This window comes from Scyliorhinus canicula, chromosome 11 (genome assembly GCF_902713615.1).
Source record: "Scyliorhinus canicula chromosome 11, sScyCan1.1, whole genome shotgun sequence".
NCBI lineage: Eukaryota > Metazoa > Chordata > Chondrichthyes > Carcharhiniformes > Scyliorhinidae > Scyliorhinus > Scyliorhinus canicula.
This window is the reverse complement of record NC_052156.1, coordinates 41,155,285-41,177,053: the sequence shown is the minus strand read 5'-3', so window position 1 is coordinate 41,177,053 and position 21,769 is coordinate 41,155,285. Positions and strand designations below refer to the sequence as shown.

The 21,769-nt window shown below is 48.8% G+C and overlaps 1 protein-coding gene across 4 annotated transcripts in view; it reads right to left on the bottom strand.

Annotated features, from left to right (window-relative positions):
- Positions 1-21,769, bottom strand: part of appl1 (adaptor protein, phosphotyrosine interaction, PH domain and leucine zipper containing 1) — a 96,407-nt gene that overhangs the window by 7,649 nt on the left and 66,989 nt on the right. For 3 of the 4 annotated variants that reach the window (XM_038812823.1, XM_038812824.1, XM_038812826.1), the window contains 8 exons: positions 20,391-20,482; positions 19,731-19,913; positions 19,002-19,054; positions 17,397-17,571; positions 17,264-17,300; positions 16,654-16,800; positions 5,603-5,653; positions 1,360-1,449 (listed from right to left, as the gene is read on the bottom strand). In XM_038812823.1, the coding sequence (XP_038668751.1) occupies positions 1,360-1,449; positions 5,603-5,653; positions 16,654-16,800; positions 17,264-17,300; positions 17,397-17,571; positions 19,002-19,054; positions 19,731-19,913; positions 20,391-20,482 (828 nt within the window). The remainder of the gene's footprint in view (positions 1-1,359; positions 1,450-5,602; positions 5,654-16,653; positions 16,801-17,263; positions 17,301-17,396; positions 17,572-19,001; positions 19,055-19,730; positions 19,914-20,390; positions 20,483-21,769) is intronic. The other variant, XM_038812825.1, reaches the window with a different exon arrangement.

Sequence of the window (21,769 nt, the reverse complement as noted above, 5' to 3'; positions counted from 1 at the left end):
ATAGACCTGCATATGGGCAGACGCTTTGAGTAGAGTAAACACGACCGCAACATGCACCAGGCTCAGTCTGATCCAGTTCAAGGTCGTACATCGGGCCCACATGACGGTGGCCCGGATGAGCAAATTCTTTGGGCTGGAGGACAAATGTGCTAGATGTGCCGGAGGACCACCGAACCATGTACGCATGTTCTGGGTGTGTCTTAAACTAAGGGGGTACTGGCAGGGATTCGTGGACGTCATGTCCCGGGTATTGAATTCTAGGGTAGCAATGAGTCCGGAGTTGGCAATTTTGGGGTTTCAGAGGACCCGGGAGTCCAGGAGGAGAACAAGGCCGACGTCTTGGCCTTTGCTTCCCTGGTAGCCCGGCGACGAATACTGTTGGCATGGAGGGACTTAAAGCCTCTGAAGTATGGCTTTCGGACATGGCGAGCTTTCTCAGGCTGGAGAAGATTAAGTTTGCCTTGAGAGGATCGCTGTCAGGGTTCGCCCGGAGGTGGCAGCCATTAGTTGACTTCTTCGCGGAGAATTAAGGTGTTAGGGTAGCGTGGAGTAGGGGGTTGCTTAGGCAGGTTCTTGCGAGAGGGGAGTCGATGCTTGCAATGTCATATTTGCTTTTTGTACACTACGGTATAATGTTGCTGTTTATTTATTTAATTTTTTTTAATTGTTGCACACGGAAATGAAAAATATAAAAACTCAGCTGTTGACACAAAGCACTTTGGGCGAGATTCTCTGCAAATGCGGAAAGTCGTAAAGGCTGCCGTGAAACCGTCCGTGTTTCACGGCAGCCTTCACGCCCGTTCCCAGGACCCGATTCTCCCCCCCCCAATCGGGGCTAGGAGCGGGACCCCGGGAATCACGGCCTTAACAACCGTCGTTAAGGCCGCACGCCAAGATGACGCGCGGCCGGCTCCAACCCGCGCATGCGAGGGTGACGTCATCACGCCATTGACGGAATCCGAGCATGCGCGGTTCCGCATTTCTCCACCGCCGCCAAAACGGGCATCCAGCGCCCGTTTTTACGACAGCAGCGAGCAGGTGTGTTTGCTGCCATGACAAAACGGGTGTAAAGGCCCGGCCGCGGAGAATCGCCGCAAAAAATGGCGAGCGCCGATTCATGACGTGGGTCGGGGGAGGGGGGGGAAGAATAGCGGGAGGGGGTGAAAAATGGTCGGGAGGCCCTCCCGCTATTCTCCCAACCGGCGTGGGGGGGCGGAGAATTGCGCCTTTTGTTCTGAAGCTATCTATAAAATGCAAATCTGTTCAAACCTGTATTGATAAGGCATCCAAACAAACTAAATAGGAGCCAAAGGGCTCATCAGAATGATTTGACTGCATGTAGAGTTGGTTTTGTTTTACCTTTTCAATCTGCTTTTGTTTATTAAGTTCTTTAAGTTGCCTTTCCTTTTCTCGGTCAAGTTCTTTCTGTTTATCTGTGGTTCGACGATCCTAATACAAAAAGATAACAAAGCATTTATTGTACTGCAAACGGGTTTGTAAATGTTAAAACAGGCGAGCAAGACTTTTGGTCTAGATAGTAAATAACACCATGCCTCTTTTCAGGCACCCAAGGGCCCAATGTGGGAGAACAGGAAGCACGTATTTATAACAAGTGTGACACCAATAACAAAAAAAGGCATACAGCCGAACCAGGTGTTAGGCCCTGTGATTCTGTAAAATGGGCTCTACTGCCGGTTTGAGGCACCCTCTCCAATATTTCTTTACCTGATATAGACTGTGTTCAATAAAAGACCTAACACAGATAGCCCTTAGGGGGATCACTATAGGATGCCTCTGAAAAGATAAATAGAAAAAAATATTTATCTCGATTTAGAAAGAGAGTCCCACTTCAGGCCAGTAGACTGTTGCAGGCCACTAGTTGCCCTCTGTAGAATGCAAAGTATGAAAACATAAAGGGATGACAATTTGCTGCTGTCACAATTAACTTCAACTTTAAAATATTTTTATTGAAAACATTTTCATTTTAAACATAATAACATAATATAAAACAGATGCTTCAAATTACAATGTACAAAGAACACAATATCAATCTTAACCCCCCAACATTCAAGTAAAACCTCCTTAACAACTGACGGTGACTCGTTGATGAAGGAAATGAATGGCTGCCACCTTAGGTAGAACCCTTCCCACCGACCCCCTCATGGTGTACTTGACCTTTTCGAAATGTAGAAATGCCATTAGATCACTCAACCAGGCCGAGGCACTGGGCAGAGTCAGAGAACTCTCCCCAAGCAGAACTCGCCTCCGGGCTATTAATGACGCAGAGGCAGGAACATCCGCCGTCCCCCCCCGTCTACAGAACCGGGGTGTCCAGCGGACATGGCTCCAGTTCAACACTAAGTAACTCCCCCATATGCCATTGAAGGAAGAGAATTAAAAACTTGCTAATTTGGGCAAAAACTTGACCAGAGCATTTGAGTGTAGTTAGCCAGCCCCCAAGAACAACGCTCACATCTGTCCTCCACCCTAGAAAAAAAACCTCATCATCGCCTTGGTCAGATGAGCCCTGTGTAACACCTTGAACTGGATCGAACTAAGCCAAGCACAGGAGGGTGTGGAGTTGACCTTGCAAAGTGCCTCACTCCGTACCTCATCATCCAGAATAGGGCCCAATTCACCCTCCCGTTTCACCTTCACCTCATTCAATGGAGCCAACTCCGCTGATAGGATCTGGCCACAAATACCCAAAATACTCCGCCCACCAGGGCCCAGACTCTTTCCCCCCCCCCCCCCCCCCCCCCCCCCCCCCCCCCCACAAGACTCAGCCAAAGATAAAATCCTCTTCAGTAGGGAGGACAGTGATGCCAAGAAGGAAAGGCCCCATGGAAACAAATTGTGAAACCGGAAATATCTAAACAGATTGGTTCCTGGGAGCCGGAATTTTTCTGACAGCTCCTCAAAACTGGCAAACCTTCCCTCCACGATCAAGTCCCCAAACCTCTTCAAACCCTTCGACCCATGACTTGAACGTTGAAGATCACAAAGAGATGATTACTACAGATAGGAGCCAACATTGACATGAAGCTAAATTTAAAATTCTGTCTGAATGCTTTCAGATTCTCATGGTGGACACCACTGCCGGATTCTAAGAAAATCTTGTAGGAGAGAACAGAAGCAAGGCAGTTACTAAAGCACCCAAACTAGAGCCCCTACAAGAACTCACCTCCATTTGCTTTCGAATGGAACTCGGATCACTTAGCCACCCCAGTACTTGCTCAATACTGGCTGCCCAATAAGAAAATAACAAATTGGGTAAAGCTGTCTATCTCTCTGGAGGAAAGATCCTTGGGGTCTTACTCGTCAAATCAACGAGGGCACTAATTTGTTAACTCCGACACTGGAGGATTTAGGGAGAAAAGTGGGGAGGCATTTCAATAGTCTGAACCCTGCCCACTTCTGCAAGTCAGATTTGACCCCATTCACCAGACTAGCATAATATAATTTATGGTGCGAGGTCCATACAAATCAGAATACAAAAGCTAGATCTGGCACGGTGAAATGGCAACATCCTTAGGTAGGCTCTCTCCCTGGGGGGTTGATCGGAAAGTATTTGCTCTATTCCAAATTCAACTTTTACCCAGAGAAGGAGTCAAAACTTCTTGGGGAGCATGGTGGCGCAGTGGTTAACATTGCTGCCTCACAGTGCCAAGGTCCCAGATTCGATCTCAGCTCTGGGTCACTGTCAGTGTGGAGTTGCACATTCTCCCTGGGTTTGCGTGGGTTTCACCCCCACAACCCAAAGATGTGCAGTGTAGGTGGATTGGCCATGCTAAATTGCCCCTTAATTGGAAAAAATGAATTGGTTCCTCTAAATTTTTTTAAAAACTTATAAGCAGCTTTATTATCTCATCCATAATGGAAACTGGGTCCTTAATATGAAGAAGCAGATCATCTGCATACCAAGACACCCTATGCTCCCTTCCTCCCTGATTTATCCCCTTCAGTGGGTGGCACAGTGGTTAGCACTGCTGCCTTACAGAGCCAGGGACCCGGGTTCAATTCTGGTCGTGGGTCATTGTGTGGAGTTTGTACGTTCTCCCAGTGTCTGCGTGGGTTTCCTCCGGGTGCTCTGGCTTCCTCCCACAGTCCAAACATGTGTGGGTAGGTGGATTGGCCATGCTAAATTGCCCCTTAGTGTCCAGGGATGTTCAGGTTGGGCTATGGGTTTACGGGGATAGGGCATGGTGAACGGGGAGTTGACATGTGTGCTCTTTCGAAGGGTCGGTGCAGACTCAATGGGCCAAATGACCTCCTTCTGCAGTGTAATATGATTCTTTTATGATTCACTTACTGGACGATCTTAATGCTGTAGCCAGTGGTTCAATTGGTAAAGCAAATAGAAGCAGAGACAAGTGAGATCCATGCTTCGTACCCCAATTCAGTGGCAAATAACCCGGGCTCAAGGCATTTGTGCGAACACTAGCAGTGGGGGCCCTATTCAGTAAACAAACCCAAGATATGAACTTTTGCCCAAAACCAAACCTCTCAAGAATCTCAGAGATATCCCCATTCCACCCTATCAAACACTTTTTTTGTATCCATGGAAACAATCACCTCTGGTTCGGGCACTGGAGAGGGACAATATTTAATAGCCGACATACTGGCCGACAATTGCAGACCCTTGACGAAGCCTATCTGGTCTTCCAAGATCACCTCTGGGAGGCAGGATTCCAGCTGCAGTGCCAGTACCTTTGCGAATAATTTAGTGTCTGCATTCAAAAGTAAATGGGTCGAAACGATCCACATTCCGTATGGTCCTTGTCCTTCTTCAGGATCAAGGAAATAGAGGCCTGCGCAAGTGTAAGAGGCAACGAACACCCGGACAAGGAGTCATGAAGAATATATAATATTAAAGGGGTCATCTGACTGACAAATGTCTTATAAAACTCAATGGGGAATCCATCAGGGCCGGAGGTTTTACCAGTCTGCATTAACCCAATTCGTTTCAAATTTCCTCAGGGTCCAACAGGGTTTCTAACTCTTCCCGTCTCTGCCTCCCCACTGATGGGAAGATAACCCATCTAAAACTCAGTCATGGCGGAAATCATCTCTGGAGGCTCCAATCTATAGTGGTCCTGATAAAATGTTTCAAAAGACGCGTTGGCTTTAGGCGGGGCGGAAAGCAAATTGCCACCAGAGTCCCTTATCCGCACAATCTCCCAGGAAGCAGCCTGCCGCCTCAGCTGGTGAGCTAAAAGGTAACTGGCCTTCTCCCAGTGTTCAGAAAACGTCCCCCTCAAACGTCATTGCTGCCTACGGTGCTGAGGACACGGGTTCAATCCCGGCCATGGATCACTGCCCGGGTGGAGTTTGCACATTCTTCCAGTGTTTGCGTGGTTCTCAATCCCACAACCCAAAGATGTGCAGCGTAGGTGAATTGGCCACGCTAAATTGCCCCTTCATTGGAGAAAAAATTATTGGGTACTCTAAATCTATTTTAAAAAGTCAGATGACCAGCGACTTGGTCAAAGAGGTAGGTTCAAAGAAGTGTCTTACAAAGGTGGATGCAAGAGAGAAATCGAGTGTTACTGTCAGTTTGTTAAAATAAAGCTAGTAATTAATGGAAATTCATTGGTCTTACCAGTTCTGAATGGAAAGCAATTTGTTTGCCCAGTCCAACGGAGTCACAGATCTAGAAAGAAAATGACTATGATATTCACAACTGCTAAATACACTGTTTTGATCTACAAATAAGAATTTATTTTAAAATCAATTTGAACACATTTTACAACCTTAGTGTATCTAATGCTGCATAAAGAGAACAACCCATGGTTAAAATTCAGTTCAAGGGCTGAACAGGATACAAAGATTTTGGAAGATCTGGTTCAACCAGGAAAGGGGTCTGAAACAATGTTGAGGCTAGGGAATTTGTTCTGATGGCCAAAGGCTTTGATATTCTTAGTGTTTAGCTGAAGGAAACGGTGACTCAACAGAGTATTGAAGAAGCAACCGAACAGTAGATGAGAGGCTGAGAGTTAGAAGTCTGTGTCATGACTTCCGGTTGCGGCTATGACTAGCTAAGTCGCACGTTTGGCGGCTCCTGCTACAAAGGTGTTTTCGGGCCGACTGGAGGGCCCCAACGGCGCTAGAAGGACAAATCCCGGTGGGGGAAGGATCCCTGAGGAGAACCAGACCAACTTTATGGTCGGTACCCGGAGTGGGGTGGCAAAGAAAGCAACAGCAGCTCCCCAAAAAAAGCGGGGGAAGAAGACCAAAATGGCGGCCGGTGGCGCACCCGAGGAATGGAGGAAATGGGCGGAGGAGCAGCAGGCCGCTCTCCTGCGCTTCTTTACGGAGCTGAAAGTGGAGCTCCTGGAGTCAATGAATGCGACGACCACCAGGCTGATGGGAGCCCAGGCGACCCAAGAGGCGTCGATTCGGGAGCTGCAGCAGGAGATGACTGCGAGGGAGGAGGAGGCCACGGTCCTCGTGGGAAAGGTAGAGGTGCACGAGGCACTCCACCTGAAATGGCAGAGCCGTTTTGAGGAGCTGGATACCCGAATGAGGCGGACGAACCTGAGGATCTTGGGCCTGGCAGAAGGCCTGGAGGGGTCAGACCTCCCGGGATACGTAGCAGAAATGCTGAGCTCCCTGATGGGGGCAGGGGCCGTCCCTTCGCCCCTGGAGCTGGAAGAGGCCTACAGGGTCATGGCTAGGAAGCCAAGAGCAAATGAGCCCCCGAGGGCGGTGCTGGTGCGGTTCCAGCGACTCAGCGATCGTGAGAGAGTGCTGGAGTGGGCCAAGAGGGAAAGGAGCAGCAAGTGGGAGAACTCGACGGTGAGGGTGTACCAGGACTGGAGTGCGGAGGTGGCAAAGCGGCGGGCCCGGTACAACCGGACGAAGGCGGTGCTACATGCAAAACGGATCAGGTTCGGAATGCTGCAGCCAGCGCGCTTGTGGGTCACCTACAAGAACCAACACCACTATTTTGAGTCCCCAGAGGAGGCGTGGGCCTTTGTACAGGAAGAGAAACTGGACTCGAATTAGACCCAGGGGATACTTGGCGGCCGTAGCCGCTCGGGTACTTTCAGCGGAACAAGCGGTTCTTTTTCGGCTGGGTCGGAACTGGGCAACTCTTATTGGAACGGTTTCCCTTTTTTTTTCTTTCTTTGTTTGGATCTTGAACTCTTGCTTTGGTTTTTCTTCTGATGTTTTTCCCCCCTTTGCCAACTTCCCTTAGTTATTGTTATTGTGGTTATTCATGGTTATTTATGGTTATTTATATTGTTTGGTAGAGGGCGACTGTTAAGTATATTGTTATTTGTTATCTATCTGTTATTTATAATGTTAAGTTGGGGAGGCGGGACGGGGGGGGAGAGCAGATCGGGGATATGGGCTCCTAGGGGGGGTTCTTTACAGGCATGGATGGGGACGGGGGTGGAACTGAAGATGGCGGGGTGGGGTGTGGCAGGGCGAAAGCGCGGGCTTTCCTCTGTTTTCCCGCGCGCGGGGCAGAGGAGGGGGGAGGGGAGGAGCGCGGGGCGTGGCTAGCAATGGCGACCTTTCCCGCGTTGGAGCGGGGCCAGGGAGGAGTGGCAAGGGGGGGGGAGGCCCCCCCCCCCGAGCCGGGAGGAGTCGGAGTGTGGCAGGAGCAGCCGGGTCAGCGTAAACCAGCTGACTTACGGGAGTACGATGGAGGGTACATCGCGGCTAGGAGGGGTCCTAGCCTGGGGGGGGGGGGGGGGGGGGGGGGGGGGGTTAGGGAGGGACACCGGGTTGCTGCTGGAAAGACCAGGAACGGGAAGTGGAGGACTGGAGGGGTGGGGGGAGGGGGCCATCGCCATGGGGAGCGGGTCAGAAGGGGAGGGTCGACCCGGGGCGAGCAGGGAACAGGACATGGCTAATCGGCAGGGGAAGGGGGCGGGTCGTCCCGCGACCCGGCTGATCACTTGGAACGTGAGGGGGCTGAATGGGCCGGTCAAGAGATCAAGGGTATTCTCACACCTGAAGGGACTGAAGGCTGATGTAGCAATGTTACAGGAGACCCATTTGAAGGTAGTGGACCAGGTTCGCCTGAGAAGGGGGTGGGTGGGACAGGTGTTCCACTCTGGATTGGACGCAAAGAACCGGGGGGTGGCAATTCTGGTGGGAAAGAGGGTGTCGTTCGTGGCGGAGGAGGTGGTGGCGGATAAGGAGGGTAGGTATGTGATGGTGAAGGGTAAGCTGCAGGGGGAGAAAGTGGTGATGGTCAACGTATATGCCCCGAACTGGGATGACGCGGGTTTTATGAGGCGCCTATTGGGCCTCATTCCGGGACTGGAGGCAGGGGGCTTGATCATGGGGGGGGACTTTAACACAGTGCTGGACCCGGGCTAGACAGATCGAGCTCAAGGACCAATAGGAGGCCGGCAGCGGCAGAAGTGCTGAGGGGGTACATGGAGCAGATGGGAGGAGTAGACCCATGGAGGTTTGGTAGGCCGAGGGCGAGGGAGTATTCCTTTTTCTCCCACGTCCATAGAGTGTACTCCAGAATCGATTTCTTCGTGTTGAGCAGGGGGCTGATCCCGAGGGTACGGGAAGCTGAGTACTCGGCCATTGCGATCTCTGATCATGCACCACATTGGGTGGATGTGGAAATGGGGGAGGCGCGGGACCAGCGCCCGCTGTGGCGGCTGGATGTGGGGCTGTTAGCGGACGACGAGGTGTGTAAAAGGGTCCGGAAGAGCATTGAGAGCTATCTGGACTTGAATGACACGGGTGAGGTGCAGGTGGGGATGGTCTGGGAGGCCCTGAAGGCAGTGATCAGGGGAGAGCTGATCTCCATAAGGGCACACAGAGAAAGAAAGGAGAGGCAGGAGAGGGAGAGGCTGGTGGGGGAGCTATTGGAAGTGGATAGGAGATATGCGGAGGCACCAGAGGAGGGGCTGCTGGGAGAACGGCGCAGCTTGCAGGCCAAGTTCGACCTGCTGACCACCAGGAAGGCAGAGACGCAGTGGAGAAGGGCGCAGGGCGCGGTCTATGAGTATGGGGAAAAGGCGAGCAGGATGCTGGCACACCAGCTTCGCAAACGAGATGCGGCTAGGGAGATTGGGGGAGTGAAGGAGAGGGGCGGGAAGGTAGTGCAGAAGGGGCAAGAAGTGAACGGGGTCTTCAGGGATTTTTACAAGGAGTTGTATCGGTCTGAGCCGCCGACGAGGAGAGGGGGAATGGAGGACTTCCTAAACAAATTGAGGTTCCCAAGGGTCCAGGAGGGGTTGGTAGAAGGGCTGGGGGCGCCAATAGGGCTAGAGGAGCTAGTCAAGGGAATAGGTCAGATGCAGGCGGGGAAGGCGCCGGGGCCAGATGGGTTCCCGGTGGAATTCTTTAAGAAAAATGTGGACTTGGTGGGACCGGTACTGGTACGAGCCTTTAATGAGGCGCGAGAGGGGGGGGGTTCTGCCCCCGACAATGTCGCAGGCTCTGATCTCCCTGATATTGAAGCGGGATAAAGACCCCGTGCAGTGCGGGTCCTACAGGCCTATCTCACTTCTGAACGTGGATGCCAAGTTGCTGGCAAAGATCCTGGCAGCTAGAATAGAGGATTGTGTGCCAGGGGTAATCCATGAGGACCAGACGGGGTTCGTGAAGGGGCGGCAGCTCAACACGAACGTGCGGAGATTGCTGAATGTAATTATGATGCCGGCAGTGGAGGGGGAGGCTGAGATAGTGGTAGCGCTGGACGCGGAGAAGGCATTCGATAGGGTAGAGTGGGAGTACCTGTGGGAGACGTTGGAACGGTTTGGGTTTGGGGAAGGGTTTATTAAGTGGGTGAAGTTGCTCTACTCGGCCCCGACGGCGAGTGTAGTGACAAACGGGAGGAGGTCGGAGTATTTCGGGCTCCACCGAGGGACCAGGCAGGGATGTCCCCTATCCCCCTTACTTTTTGCACTGGCGATTGAACCGTTGGCGATGGCACTGAGGGGTTCAGGAGGGTGGAGAGGACTGACTAGGGGAGGGGAGGAACATCGGGTATCGCTGTATGCGGATGATCTACTGCTGTACGTGGCAGACCCAGAAGGGGGAATGCCGGAGATAATGGAACTATTAGCAGAGTTTGGGGACTTTTCGGGGTACAAACTAAATTTGGGCAAAAGCGAGGTTTTTGTGATACACCCGGGGGACCAGGGAGAGGGTATTGGGAGACTCCCCTTCAAGCGAGCAGGAAAGAGCTTTAGGTACTTAGGGGTGCAGGTGGCAAGGAACTGGGGGACCCTCCACAAGTTGAACTTTTCCAGGCTGGTGGAACAGATAGAGGAGGAATTTAAGAGGTGGGACATGGTACTGCTGTCGCTGGCGGGGAGGGTGCAGTCAATCAAAATGACGGTCCTCCCAAGGTTCTTGTTTTTATTTCAGTGCTTGCCCATCTTCCTCCCTAGGGCCTTCTTCAAAAAGGTGACGAGTAGCATTATGAGCTACGTGTGGGCGCACGGCACCCCAAGGGTGAGGAGGGTCTTTTTGGAGCGGAGTAGGGACAGTGGAGGGCTGGGGGATTTCATCCCGGGGAACATCGACGGGGGATTTCAGAGCTGGTACAGGGTGGGCATACGGCAGCTGAAGGACCTGTTTATAGAGGGGAGGTTTGCGAGCCTGGGAGGGCTGGAGGAGAAGTTTGAGCTCCCCCCGGGAAACATGTTCAGATATTTACAAGTGAAGGCATTTGCTAGGCGGCAGGTGGAGGGGTTCCCCCTGCTCCCCAGTAAGGGGGCGAGTGATAGGGTGCTCTCGGGGGTCTGGGTCGGAGGGGGGAAGATATCAGACATCTACAAGATAATGCAGGAGGCGGAAGAAGCATCAGGGGAGGAGCTGAAAGCCAAGTGGGAAGGGGAGCTGGGAGAGCAGATAGAAGACGGGACGTGGGCGGATGCACTGGAGAAGGTCAATTCTTCCTCCTCGTGTGCGAGGCTGAGCCTCATTCAATTTAAGGTGCTGCATAGAGCTCACATGACGGGGACAAGGATGAGCCGGTTCTTTGGGGGGGAGGACAGGTGTGTAAGATGTCGGGGAAGCCCAGCGAACCATGTGCATATGTTCTGGGCATGTCCGGTGCTGGAAGGGTTCTGGAAGGGGGTGGCAAGGACGGTGTCGAAGGTGGTGGGGTCCAGGGTCAAACCAGGATGGGGGCTTGCGATCTTTGGGGTCGGGGTAGAACCGGGGGTACAGGAGGCTAGGGAGGCCGGAATACTGGCCTTTGCGTCCCTAGTGGCTCGACGAAGGATATTAATTCAATGGAAGGACGCGAGGCCTCCAAGCGTTGAAACTTGGATTAACGATATGGCTAGCTATATTCAGCTAGAAAGGATCAAATTTGCCCTGAGAGGGTCGGTACAGGGATTCTCCAGGCGGGTGGCAACCTTTCCTTGACTTTTTAGATCAGAGATAGGCGTTCGGGGTCGTGGCAGCAGCAACCCGGGGGGGGGAGGGGGGGGTGGGGAGGGGAGGGGGGGAGGGGAGGGGGGGAGGGGGGGGGGGAGGGGAGGGGGGGGGGAGGGGAGGGGGGGGAGGGGGAGGGGGGGAGGGGGGGGAGGGGGGAGGGGGGGCAGCAATGGTCGTGGGGGGACATGCACGACTGTAACGCGGGCAAGTCTGCTCGCCGCTCATGTCTGAAACTGTAGGCTGCCTTGTTTGTTAAGTTGTTGCTTAGGGGGGGTGGGGGGGAGGAATGGTGCACGCGAGAGGGCGGGCGAGGGAGGGATATTTGCCTAGAGGGATTGTGTTGTAAATAATTTACAAATTAGTAGGGGTAAATGTCTGTATGGAAAAACTCTTTCAATAAAAATTATTTAAAAAAAAAAAGAAGTCTGTGTCATTAGCTGACCCCATATTTGCAGATGAGGAGAAGGAAGCTAGGGATGAATGACATTGGGATGCTAGATGTGATGATATGGAGAGTATTGCTGGAGATGCTCTGGCTTTGATTGGGTATGAAAACTGGAGCCAATCAAGGGCTGTCCCACCAAGCTGGAGGAGGATGATATGGTTCACTGTGTTAAAGTGGTCACGAGCACCATAGTCACAGTCAGCTGGTTTTTAGGCCCTGTTTGGAGTGAGTACAAAGGCCGATGGGTGTGTAAAATTCACACTGCTAGCTGGTGTGCCAGTACCCAGTGCCATCCTGTCCCTGGGCTATTTTCTTGAAGGTGGAATGGGGAGAGGGTATTTTGGACCAGCAAGTAGCCAACTAATGTTGTCAAAGGCACAGAATCAAAGGGTGATTGATTCAAGGATTCATAGAATTTACAGTGCAGAAGGAGGTCATTCAGCCCATCGAGTCTGCACTGCCCTTGGAAAAAGCGCCCCACTTAAGCCGATGCCTCCACCCTATTCCCGTAACTCCACCTAACCTTTTTGGACACCAAGGGCAATTTAGTATAGCCAATCCACCTAACCTGCACATCTTTGGAATGTGGGAGGAAACCCAAGCAGACACGTGGAGATCATGCAGACTCCGCACAGACAGTGACCCAAGCCGGGAATCGAACCTGGGACCCTGGTGCTGTGAAGCAACTGTGCTAACCACTACGCTACCGTGCTGCCCAATTTTCCAGCCAATTACCATGGGCCTGGCGGCGTCGGCATCTCCCAGCAGCAGACCAGGTCCCCTTCCACAATGATGGTCTTGACACTGAGGGAATATTTTACATTGAAAAGTGGAGAGAAGATAGCTCTGACTTGGGATGCCCTCTCCCCCACTTACCTGAAAAGGCAGCCTGATGTTTCTTCAGGTCTGCGAGGGCCTCCTATTGGGGAAAATCACAGTCCAGTGACTGTTTCCCATACAGTACAGGCTTCTGAATGCCATTTGACCATGGCGGCAGGGTTCCAAAGACCACAGGTAAAATCCCACAGGGGAAAGTGGTGCTTTACAAGGGCAGCTATAGAAGATAAGGCAGTGAAAGATACAGGAATGTGTTCATGGTGACCTTGTTAATAATCTTGGGGTTGGCAACAAGATTTTTAGTGCTCAGAGAAGGGATGCCAAAGGACTAGGGCTGAGACAAAGGTATTGCTTAGTGATAAGAGCCATACTACACCACAGTTTTGGAAATGTGGGTGATGGAGAATATAGCCAGTAAGGGAGGCTTTAGTTAGTGGAAAGTTGTCATTAGTAAGCGGAGCTTCAGTAAAAGCTGGGACGTTGATACAATCATCTGCAAGGTTGTGAATAGTAAGGGTTTGTTCATGAGTGAGTGGACATATTGAACGAAAATGTGGAGGAACAATGATTGTTGGTCAATGGGAGAGGGGGGGCTTAATGTGGGAATGGTATCAATGACGCAGGAAGGAGCCCAGCAAGATTAGCCTGCAATACGAACATTGGACAGGAAGGTCAGACAGAATAATTACTGCTCGTTAGAAGCAGAAACGCCTGCCACAATAAAGCCAAGTGGGGTACAGAGGTTGGTTGTTGACTCACTCAGGTAATTTAACCCCATTAGAGAGTTGAAGAGAATGAAAGTTAAGCAGTAATGGGTTGAGGGCAGAGGTGAGGAAGGGAATTTTTAAGAGGAAAATTGATTATTACTTAGTCATAACTAAGTAAACCAAAGAAATAGTAGAAGCATGAAAGAGGCGGGAAAAGGATATAGGCTGTCAAAACACATACTTATGTGAACACAAAATAATTTTCAGGTTAGATATGGTGGAGATTAGATGAGACAGGACAGGAAGGAGACACGCAACATATAAATCCAATAACTAAGATTGAGTCCGCTGGAAGGGATCAAGGCAAAGTGCGAGGAAGAGTTGGGAGAGGGTATGGAGGAGTGGTTCTGGAGTGAGGTGCTCCGGAGGGTGAATACCTCCACCTCGTGCACAAGGTTGGGGTTGATACAGCTGAAGGTGGTATATAGTGCGCACCTCACAAGGGCGAGGATGAGCCGGCTCTTTGAGGGGGTAGAAGACGTGTGTGAGCATTGCGGGGGGGGCGCGCAACCACGTTCATATAAGAACTAGGAGCAGGAGTAGGCCATCTGGCCCCTCGAGCCTGCTCCGCCATTCAATTAGATCATGGCTGATCTTTTGTGGACTCAGCTCCACTTTCCAGCCCGAACACCATAACCCAAGCTGCCGGGCGGGCCCGGATTGGTTTTGGTCCTATGTCATATTTGGTCATATGTTTTGGTCCTGTCCAAAGCTGGAGAATTACTGGAAGGAGGTTTTTAGGGTAATCTCTGGTGTATGTGAAATTGGACCAGGGTCCTCAGGAGGCCATATTCGGGGTGTCGGACCAGCCAGGGTTGGAGGCAGATGTTGTAGCCTGCGCCTCGTTGATCACCCGAAGGCGAATCCTGTTGGGATGGTGATCAACTTTTAAACCCTGTAAATTTAGGCAAGAGTGAGGTATTTGTAGTACACCCGGGTGATCAGGAGGAGGGAATTGGGAGACTCCCATTTAAGAGGGCAGTGAAGAGTTTCAGATACCTGGGGGTGCAGGTGGCCAGGAGTTGGGGGACTCTCCATAAGCTTAATTTTACCAGGCTGGTGGAGCAGATGGAGGAGGAATTTAAAAGGTGGGACATGGTGCCGCTATCGTTGGCGGGTAGAGTGCAGTCCGTCAAAATGACGGTTCTCCCAAGGTTCTTGTTCCTGTTTCAGTGTTTGCCCATCTTTATCCCTAGGGCCTTTTTAGAAGGGTGACTAGCAGCATCATGAGCTTTGTTTGGGCGCATGGGACCCCGAGGGTGAAGAGGGTCTTCTTGGAGCGGGGTAGAGATGGGGGGGGCTGGCGTTACCCAATCTCTCGGTATTATTGGGTGGCCAATGTGTCGATGGTGCGCAAGTGGGTAATGGAGGGGGAGGGGGCAGCATGGAAACGGTTGGAGAGGGCGTCCTGTGGAGGTACAAGCCTGGGGGCCCTGGTAACGGCTCCGTGGCCGCTCTCTCCTACGAGGTATACCACGAGTCCGGTGGTGGCGGCTACCCTCAAGATTTGGGGGCAGTGGAGGCGACATAGGGGAGAAGTGGGGGGCTCGATGGAGGCTCCGTTAAGGGGGAACCATAGGTTTGTCCCGGGGAACACTGATGGGGGAATTTCAGGGTTGGCATAGAGCGGGCATCAGACAGCTGAGGGACTTGTTTATTGATGGGAGGTTTGCAAGCCTGGGGGAGTTGGAGGAGAAATTTGGCCTCCCCCGGGGAACATGTTCAGGTATCTGCAGGTAAAGGCATTTGCTAGGCGGCAGGTGGAGGGATTCCCTTCGCTTCCCGCGAGGGGGGTGAGCGACAGGGTGCTTTCGGGGGTCTGGGTCGGAGAGGCGAAGATATCTGATATCTACAAGGTTATGCAGGAGGTGTCAGTAGAGGAGCTGAAAGCTAAGTGGGAGGGGGAACTGGGGGAACAGATCGAAGACCGGACATGGGCTGATGCTCTGGAGAGGGTTAATTCTTCCTCCTCGTGTGCGCGGCTTAGCCTCATCCAATTCAAGGTGCTGCACTGGGCCCACATGACTGGGACGAGGATGAGTAGGTTCTTTGGGGGTGAAGACAGGTGTGTCAGGTGCTCGGGGAGTCCAGCGAACCATGCCCATATGTTCTGGGCATGCCCGGCACTGGAGGAGTTCTGGAAGGGGGTGGCGAGGACGGTGTCGAGGGTGGTGGGATCCAGGGTCAAGCCAGGATGGGGACTCGCGATTTTTGGGGTTGGGGTGGAGCCAGGAGTGCAGGAGGCGAAAGAGGCCGGTGTGCTGGCCTTTGCGTCCCTAGAAGCCCGGCGAAGGATCTTGCTACAATGGAAGGATGCGAGGCCCCCAAGCGTGGAGACCTGGATCAATGACATGGCGGGTTTCATTAAGCTAGAGAAGGTCAAATTCGCCCTGAGAGGGTCAGTACAAGGGTTCTTTAGGCGGTGGCAACCTTTTCTCGACTTTCTGGCTCAACGATAGGGTACAGGGACAGTAGCAACCCGGGGGGGGAGGGGGGGCGGACAATGACTATGTTTGTTTATTTAATTTAAATTTATTTTTAAGTTCTTTTGTTGTTCATGGGGGGTGGGGGGATGTGATACATGCGTCGATACGGTCTGGGGGTGTTACAGTTATTATGGGTTATTTTGTTGCATTTCATTGTTTGTCGTTATGTTTTATATTTTCTGTAAAAAATTCCAATAAAAATTATATTTAAAAAAAAAACTTTTCTACCCTGTGCCCTGGCTGGAACCTGCTGGAATTCTTGATTCTTGAGAAGGTCAAATTGAACTGAGGGGAAGGATGGAGAGGGTTCTACAATTCATGGGCGTTATTCATTATGCACTTTCAAGAATTGGATTACATCGAGCATTGTGGGAGGGAGGGGGAGTCTGGAAGGGTTGGGGGGGAGACTGTATGTGTTAATGGGGAATATGGGTGATTCCTGATTCCTTTTTGTTATTTGTTTATGTTAACATGCGGGCAGTTGTTTGGAGGTTGGTGGGAGGATGGGATTGTTGTTGTTGATATGGGGATTGACATTATATTAGTTACAGATTATTTAGCGTTGGTGGGTGTAAATGTGGGAGAAAATGTGAAAAAGGAGAATAAAAATTTTTTTTTAAAACTAAGACTGAGTGATCTGAATTATGTGATTATAATTGAAATGTGATTTTACTGTCAATTCGACGTTACTGATTTGCTTTAAAGCAGAATAGGAAACATTATCACAAGAAATGCTCTTTCAGACCTTTCCACCTTCATTGTTTGATTCAAACACATAGCAGATTGAGATCGGTCGTCCTTCTATTCTACCTCCTTCTGTATGTAGCACAAACCCGAAGAGACGTTTGTTCTCTTTGTGAGTTGCACAAAGTACCACATTTTGCAAAGGGAACTGTAACAAAAAAGCATGACGTGGAGAAAAGACTCAGTGAAGGTTCTGCAACACAGGAGTAATGGGTTTTCATCACACTTAGAAGCAAAACAGAAATACCTTGGATATAAAGCAATTTCATACTTAGTATGTGAACTAAACATTAGCAATCTTGAAAATATGAATGTTAAGGGCAGCACGGTGGCATAGTGGTTAGCACAGCTGCCTCACACCGCTGAGGTCCCAGGTTCGATCCCGGCTCTGGGTCATTATCCGTGTGGAGTTTGCACATTCTCCCCATGTCTGCGTGGGTTTCGCCTCTACAACCCAAAAATGTACAGAGTAGGTGGGTTGGCCACACTAAATTGCCCCTTTGTTGGAAAAAATAATTGGGTAATCTAAATTTATATAAAAAACAGAAAATACGAACGTTCATAGTCATTTTACAAAAATATTGATGACAGTTTATAATTTTAATACCTACTCTCAAGCGTGTGACTTGAGTCTGAGGATCAATCAATCTAAAATGTAAAGCAAATTATAATCAGCCACACGCATACTTTAATTGGTCAAAGACAGAGAACAGTTCTGCGAACCAACAAAAAAAATAAACTTACTTCAAACAGTCACCAGTCACGAGTAAATGTGACTCAGTCATCCGGAAGATGTTATGTATAGCACGGGCAGCAAGGATCTGACGCATTGTCTCGCAAATAACATCAGAGTTTTCATTTGCTTTTACTTCCATTGAACCAAGGAATCTCACAATAAACAACTGATGAAGAATAGATTCTGCACCAGATACAGAATAAAAAAACATCAATCTGTTTCAGTTGGTTCACTTTATACATGCATGGAGTCATAAAGGGTAAAAATAAAAGTGAATAGGATCAGCGAGCAGTATAAAGTTTGGTCAGCAGCTGTATTCTAAGACAAATGTATTAGAGCTTGAACTACCCCATCTCGGAGAAACTTCAGTCAGTTGTACGAGTAACATTTTAATTTACCGTATGCTTTATTCTTATGACAAGACAGTACAGTATTCTAACCGTAAAAGGCAATAGCTTAAATACTGTCATCACAATCAAACCCATCACAAAAATGACTACGGACAGTGCCGCCCAGACTAAGGCCGGAATCTTACAACCCCCCTGACCTATCCCACTGTATTTTTAGACACTGGGGAGGGGGGTTCCCACGACATTATGCTGGCTGATTGAGCCCACCTCGCCAGTAACTTAGGCTCTTGGAAAATCGAGGTTGAGTTTTTAAAAGGGCGTCCCGATCTAAAACAAAAAGTAAAAACAGAAAATAGGACTCCACCCCCCACCACCCCTCCCCAACTCCCATGGACACAGAACCCCTGACTATACCCCCACCCACACCTGGCACTGCCCGGGCAACTAACCCAATCTCCCTTGAGGCTGTCCATACCTGTGGGCCTCTTGCAGGTTCAGTTCGCCCGATGCACGTCGTGAGAGGCCTTTCGTGATTCGCGGCGGCATGAGGGCAAGCCGATGTGAATGGACAGTCCAACCTGGGCGGGACTGTCAGGCATTAATACTTAATCTGCATTGGTAATTAAATGCTATGGATGGGGATGGGAATTTGCGGCGGGGGGGGGGGGGGGGGGAGAGAATGTGGCGAGAACAATCAAGTGAGGAAATGCCACCGGCTGAAAAGCTGTTTTGGGACTCAGGCTCAATTCTCCGGCCCCTCCACTATTCCCGCCCAACAAAAATGAGGCAGAAAATACCCCCCTAATGCTGTTAAATAAATATGTTCTAAATATGAATTGAAAAACTGTGACATTAGCAAACCTTCGAGATGCTTCCCATTTTTCCTTAATCCTCATTATTCTATGATGTGTAATGGGTAACATGGTTAGTACTATATGTTAGATTGTGAAAATGTTACCGATCTAACAAAGGAAATTAGAATTCTCAGGACTATTAACTAATTAAGCTTTACACAGCAAATAATAACCATTTTTATGCATCTGTGGAATGACCTAGGCGGATGAGAGACAATTGTCATGAATATGACCTAATGTATCTAATACTTATTGCTGTATACTCAATAAGGGAATAATCACTTAATCATTTTTCCTTTTTTTTTTAAACAAGTGTTTTTAGTGCGTTTTCATATTTTGTATTTCACAACTTATATGCTACACTTTACATACTATTTTCCCTTTTTTGCCACAGAAACACTGAACGTACCTTCAGATTCCTCTGTCTTTGGCTCCCCAGATTCTCCAAATGGATTTGTCCGTCTAATGGAAGAATTACAAATGGCAAAATGCCCAATTACGTTTAAAGGAACCAGTTTTCTTCCTCTGTAAAGTTTGCTTTCCTTCATTCCCTGGAGGCATATTTCGATGGACACCACTCTGGGACATGCCCACAACTTCATTTGTGAGCTCAAGCAGTAGCTGTGGGCTGTTTCACTGCAAAAGGCCTTGCTATTTGTCCAAAAATGCACATGTTCACTTGAGTTGAGATTTCTAGATAGTAATGAGAAGCAGGAGTCCTCTGATTTCTCCACCCCCACCCCTCCCCTTTTCTCCAGTGCAGGGATGCTCTGGTAAATTGTGCTCCAATCACTGCCTTAATAAGATTACCTAACTCAGCACATATTGAGGATCAAACCTCGGAATCCATGTTATCTGTTTGTTTGAGCTACTCACAGTAAGAGAAACATTTCAAACCTAACAGGAGAGTGGAATTTCTCAATAAAGAAATTATCGACTCTGAAAAGCTTTTCTTGTGCCATATGTCAGTATGATTATTTCAATATGTTCTTAATCCAATTATGTACTCGAAACATCCGAAACGAATCATAATCTTCCAAATGAAATAGAAAGCCTTCAGACTAATCAGCAGATTTACCCTCTTACTACTGATCTGAAACGGTTCACTCAACTGAGAAAGCCTTGCAATGTTCCTTACCTGGTACCTTGTCCTGTAGTTTTTGCTTGGTTAGACAAGTCCTCGCTGACAGAAGAAATTATGTCAAACTGAATGGGTGTATCTGGGGCAACTATTGAATCTAGTGACACTGCAGAGAGAGCAGGAGATTGTGATCCAAGGGAGCTGGCACTGTTTGTCCGAGAGGGGTGAGGTCTGTTGTGGCTGTGTGATGAAATCAAGTACAATAAAAAAAAAAAAATTTCTCCAGGTCGTTTGAAATCAATATACATGGTGTTACATTCACAATGTTTAAAAGATACCCAAGACACAATAAAATAGGTGAAACTTAGAGTCCAATGCGGATTCAAGTCAGTTTTAGAACAATGATGGTGAACGCCAACAGTTTCACTGCCATTTATACATTAAATCCAGGCCCAATAGGTTTATTTATATCAATTAAAGCATTACTTCAGAACAATGAACAGACCGGCATGTGATTATTTTCCCCCAATAGAATACGGCGATAATAGTTCTGGAATTCTAGTGCAGGGCAATGGACCCAAAATGTCAACTCTATTTCTCTCACCACAGATCCTGCCTGACCTGCTCAGTATTTCCAGCATTTTCTGTTTTTGTGTGTTTTATACACAATGTTTTCATTCTGGAGTTGGATTCTGAAGAGGTTTAATTTCTGCTTACATTGTAGGCCTTGTAATTTCATGCCTTTGTTGAAATGAAGGGGAGGGTGTAACAGCCTCCAGAGCAGACTGGTTTACACGAGCAGCCAATTCCTGTAATAAGAACAAAGAATAGCTTATTGTTTTATCTTTGAATGCTGCGGGTTTCCATAACTGCCAACTCACCAGTAGGCAATGGTAAACAATACTAGTAGGCCACAAAATAACTGCTGCCTGCCAATAAAGTCTTCAGTGACAAAGGTAAATTTCACATAATACAGCCAACTACAAACCCCAGGTTACAGAAACGATGAAGTTTAAAACAATGCTTGAAGAGAATACTTCAGAACTTGCTTTCAGCCATTTGTGCTTAATAGATCACAAAAATGACTGCTGTGGCTTTGGTTTGATGCAATTTGTTTCCATGCACATTGCAAATTATCCGATCTATAGGGCTATAACTATGTTACTTGCTAATTATTCCACTGATTTCGGAAATATTTTATTACATAGTCAGAGCCTAGGGTTATTTAGGAGCTCACTGAACAAGTGAACTCTTCATTTGCATTTTTCAGTCAAAGGTTATTTGTCCCAAAAGGCTAAAGATTTAGCATTTTTGTGGAACAGTGATATATAATAATAATCTTTATTATTGTCACAAGGAGGCGTACATTGACACTGCAATGAAGTTAAGCCCCTAGCCGCCACATTCCACCGCCTGTTCGGGTATACAGAGGAAGAATTCAGAATATCCTATTCAAGCACGTCTTTCGGGACTTCAGAGCACCGGGAGGAAACCCACGAAGACACAGGGAGAATATGCCGACTCCGCACAAACAGTGACCCAAGCTGGGAATCGAACCTGGGAACCTGGAGCTGTGAAGCAACATTGCTAACCACTGTGCTACTGTGCTGCCCTATTCCTTTATCCTACAAAATGATTGAGGCAATTCAGTCAAATGCATAGTACTGCACAGCATCCATATCAAACCGTTCAGTTTCCTTAATACTTTTGGCATTTTACGTTTAGCAAAGCTCGGTTTTCCTACAATTCTCTATTAAGAGTCTACCTGCAATAATAATATACCTGTTTGGATAGACATGTAAAGGTTTATATGGTATTTGCATGGGAAAAGATCATTCAAACAGTTAATGCTGAATAATCTAACAATTGTTTGGATTTTTGTTTTTATAATCATTTTTATGCTCACTGTGGCTTTATTAGTGCACAGAAATGAAATATTTTCATATTTAGTAACAATTCCCCAAATCATCTACAATGTAAACTGGATATAATGCAGAGCTTGCTCTGTCTGCTACAGTGTGTTATAAACCATCACTGTGTAATCTGTTCAGTTTTGATTGTTTGCAGCACAACAGGATATAAAAATGCAAGTGTTT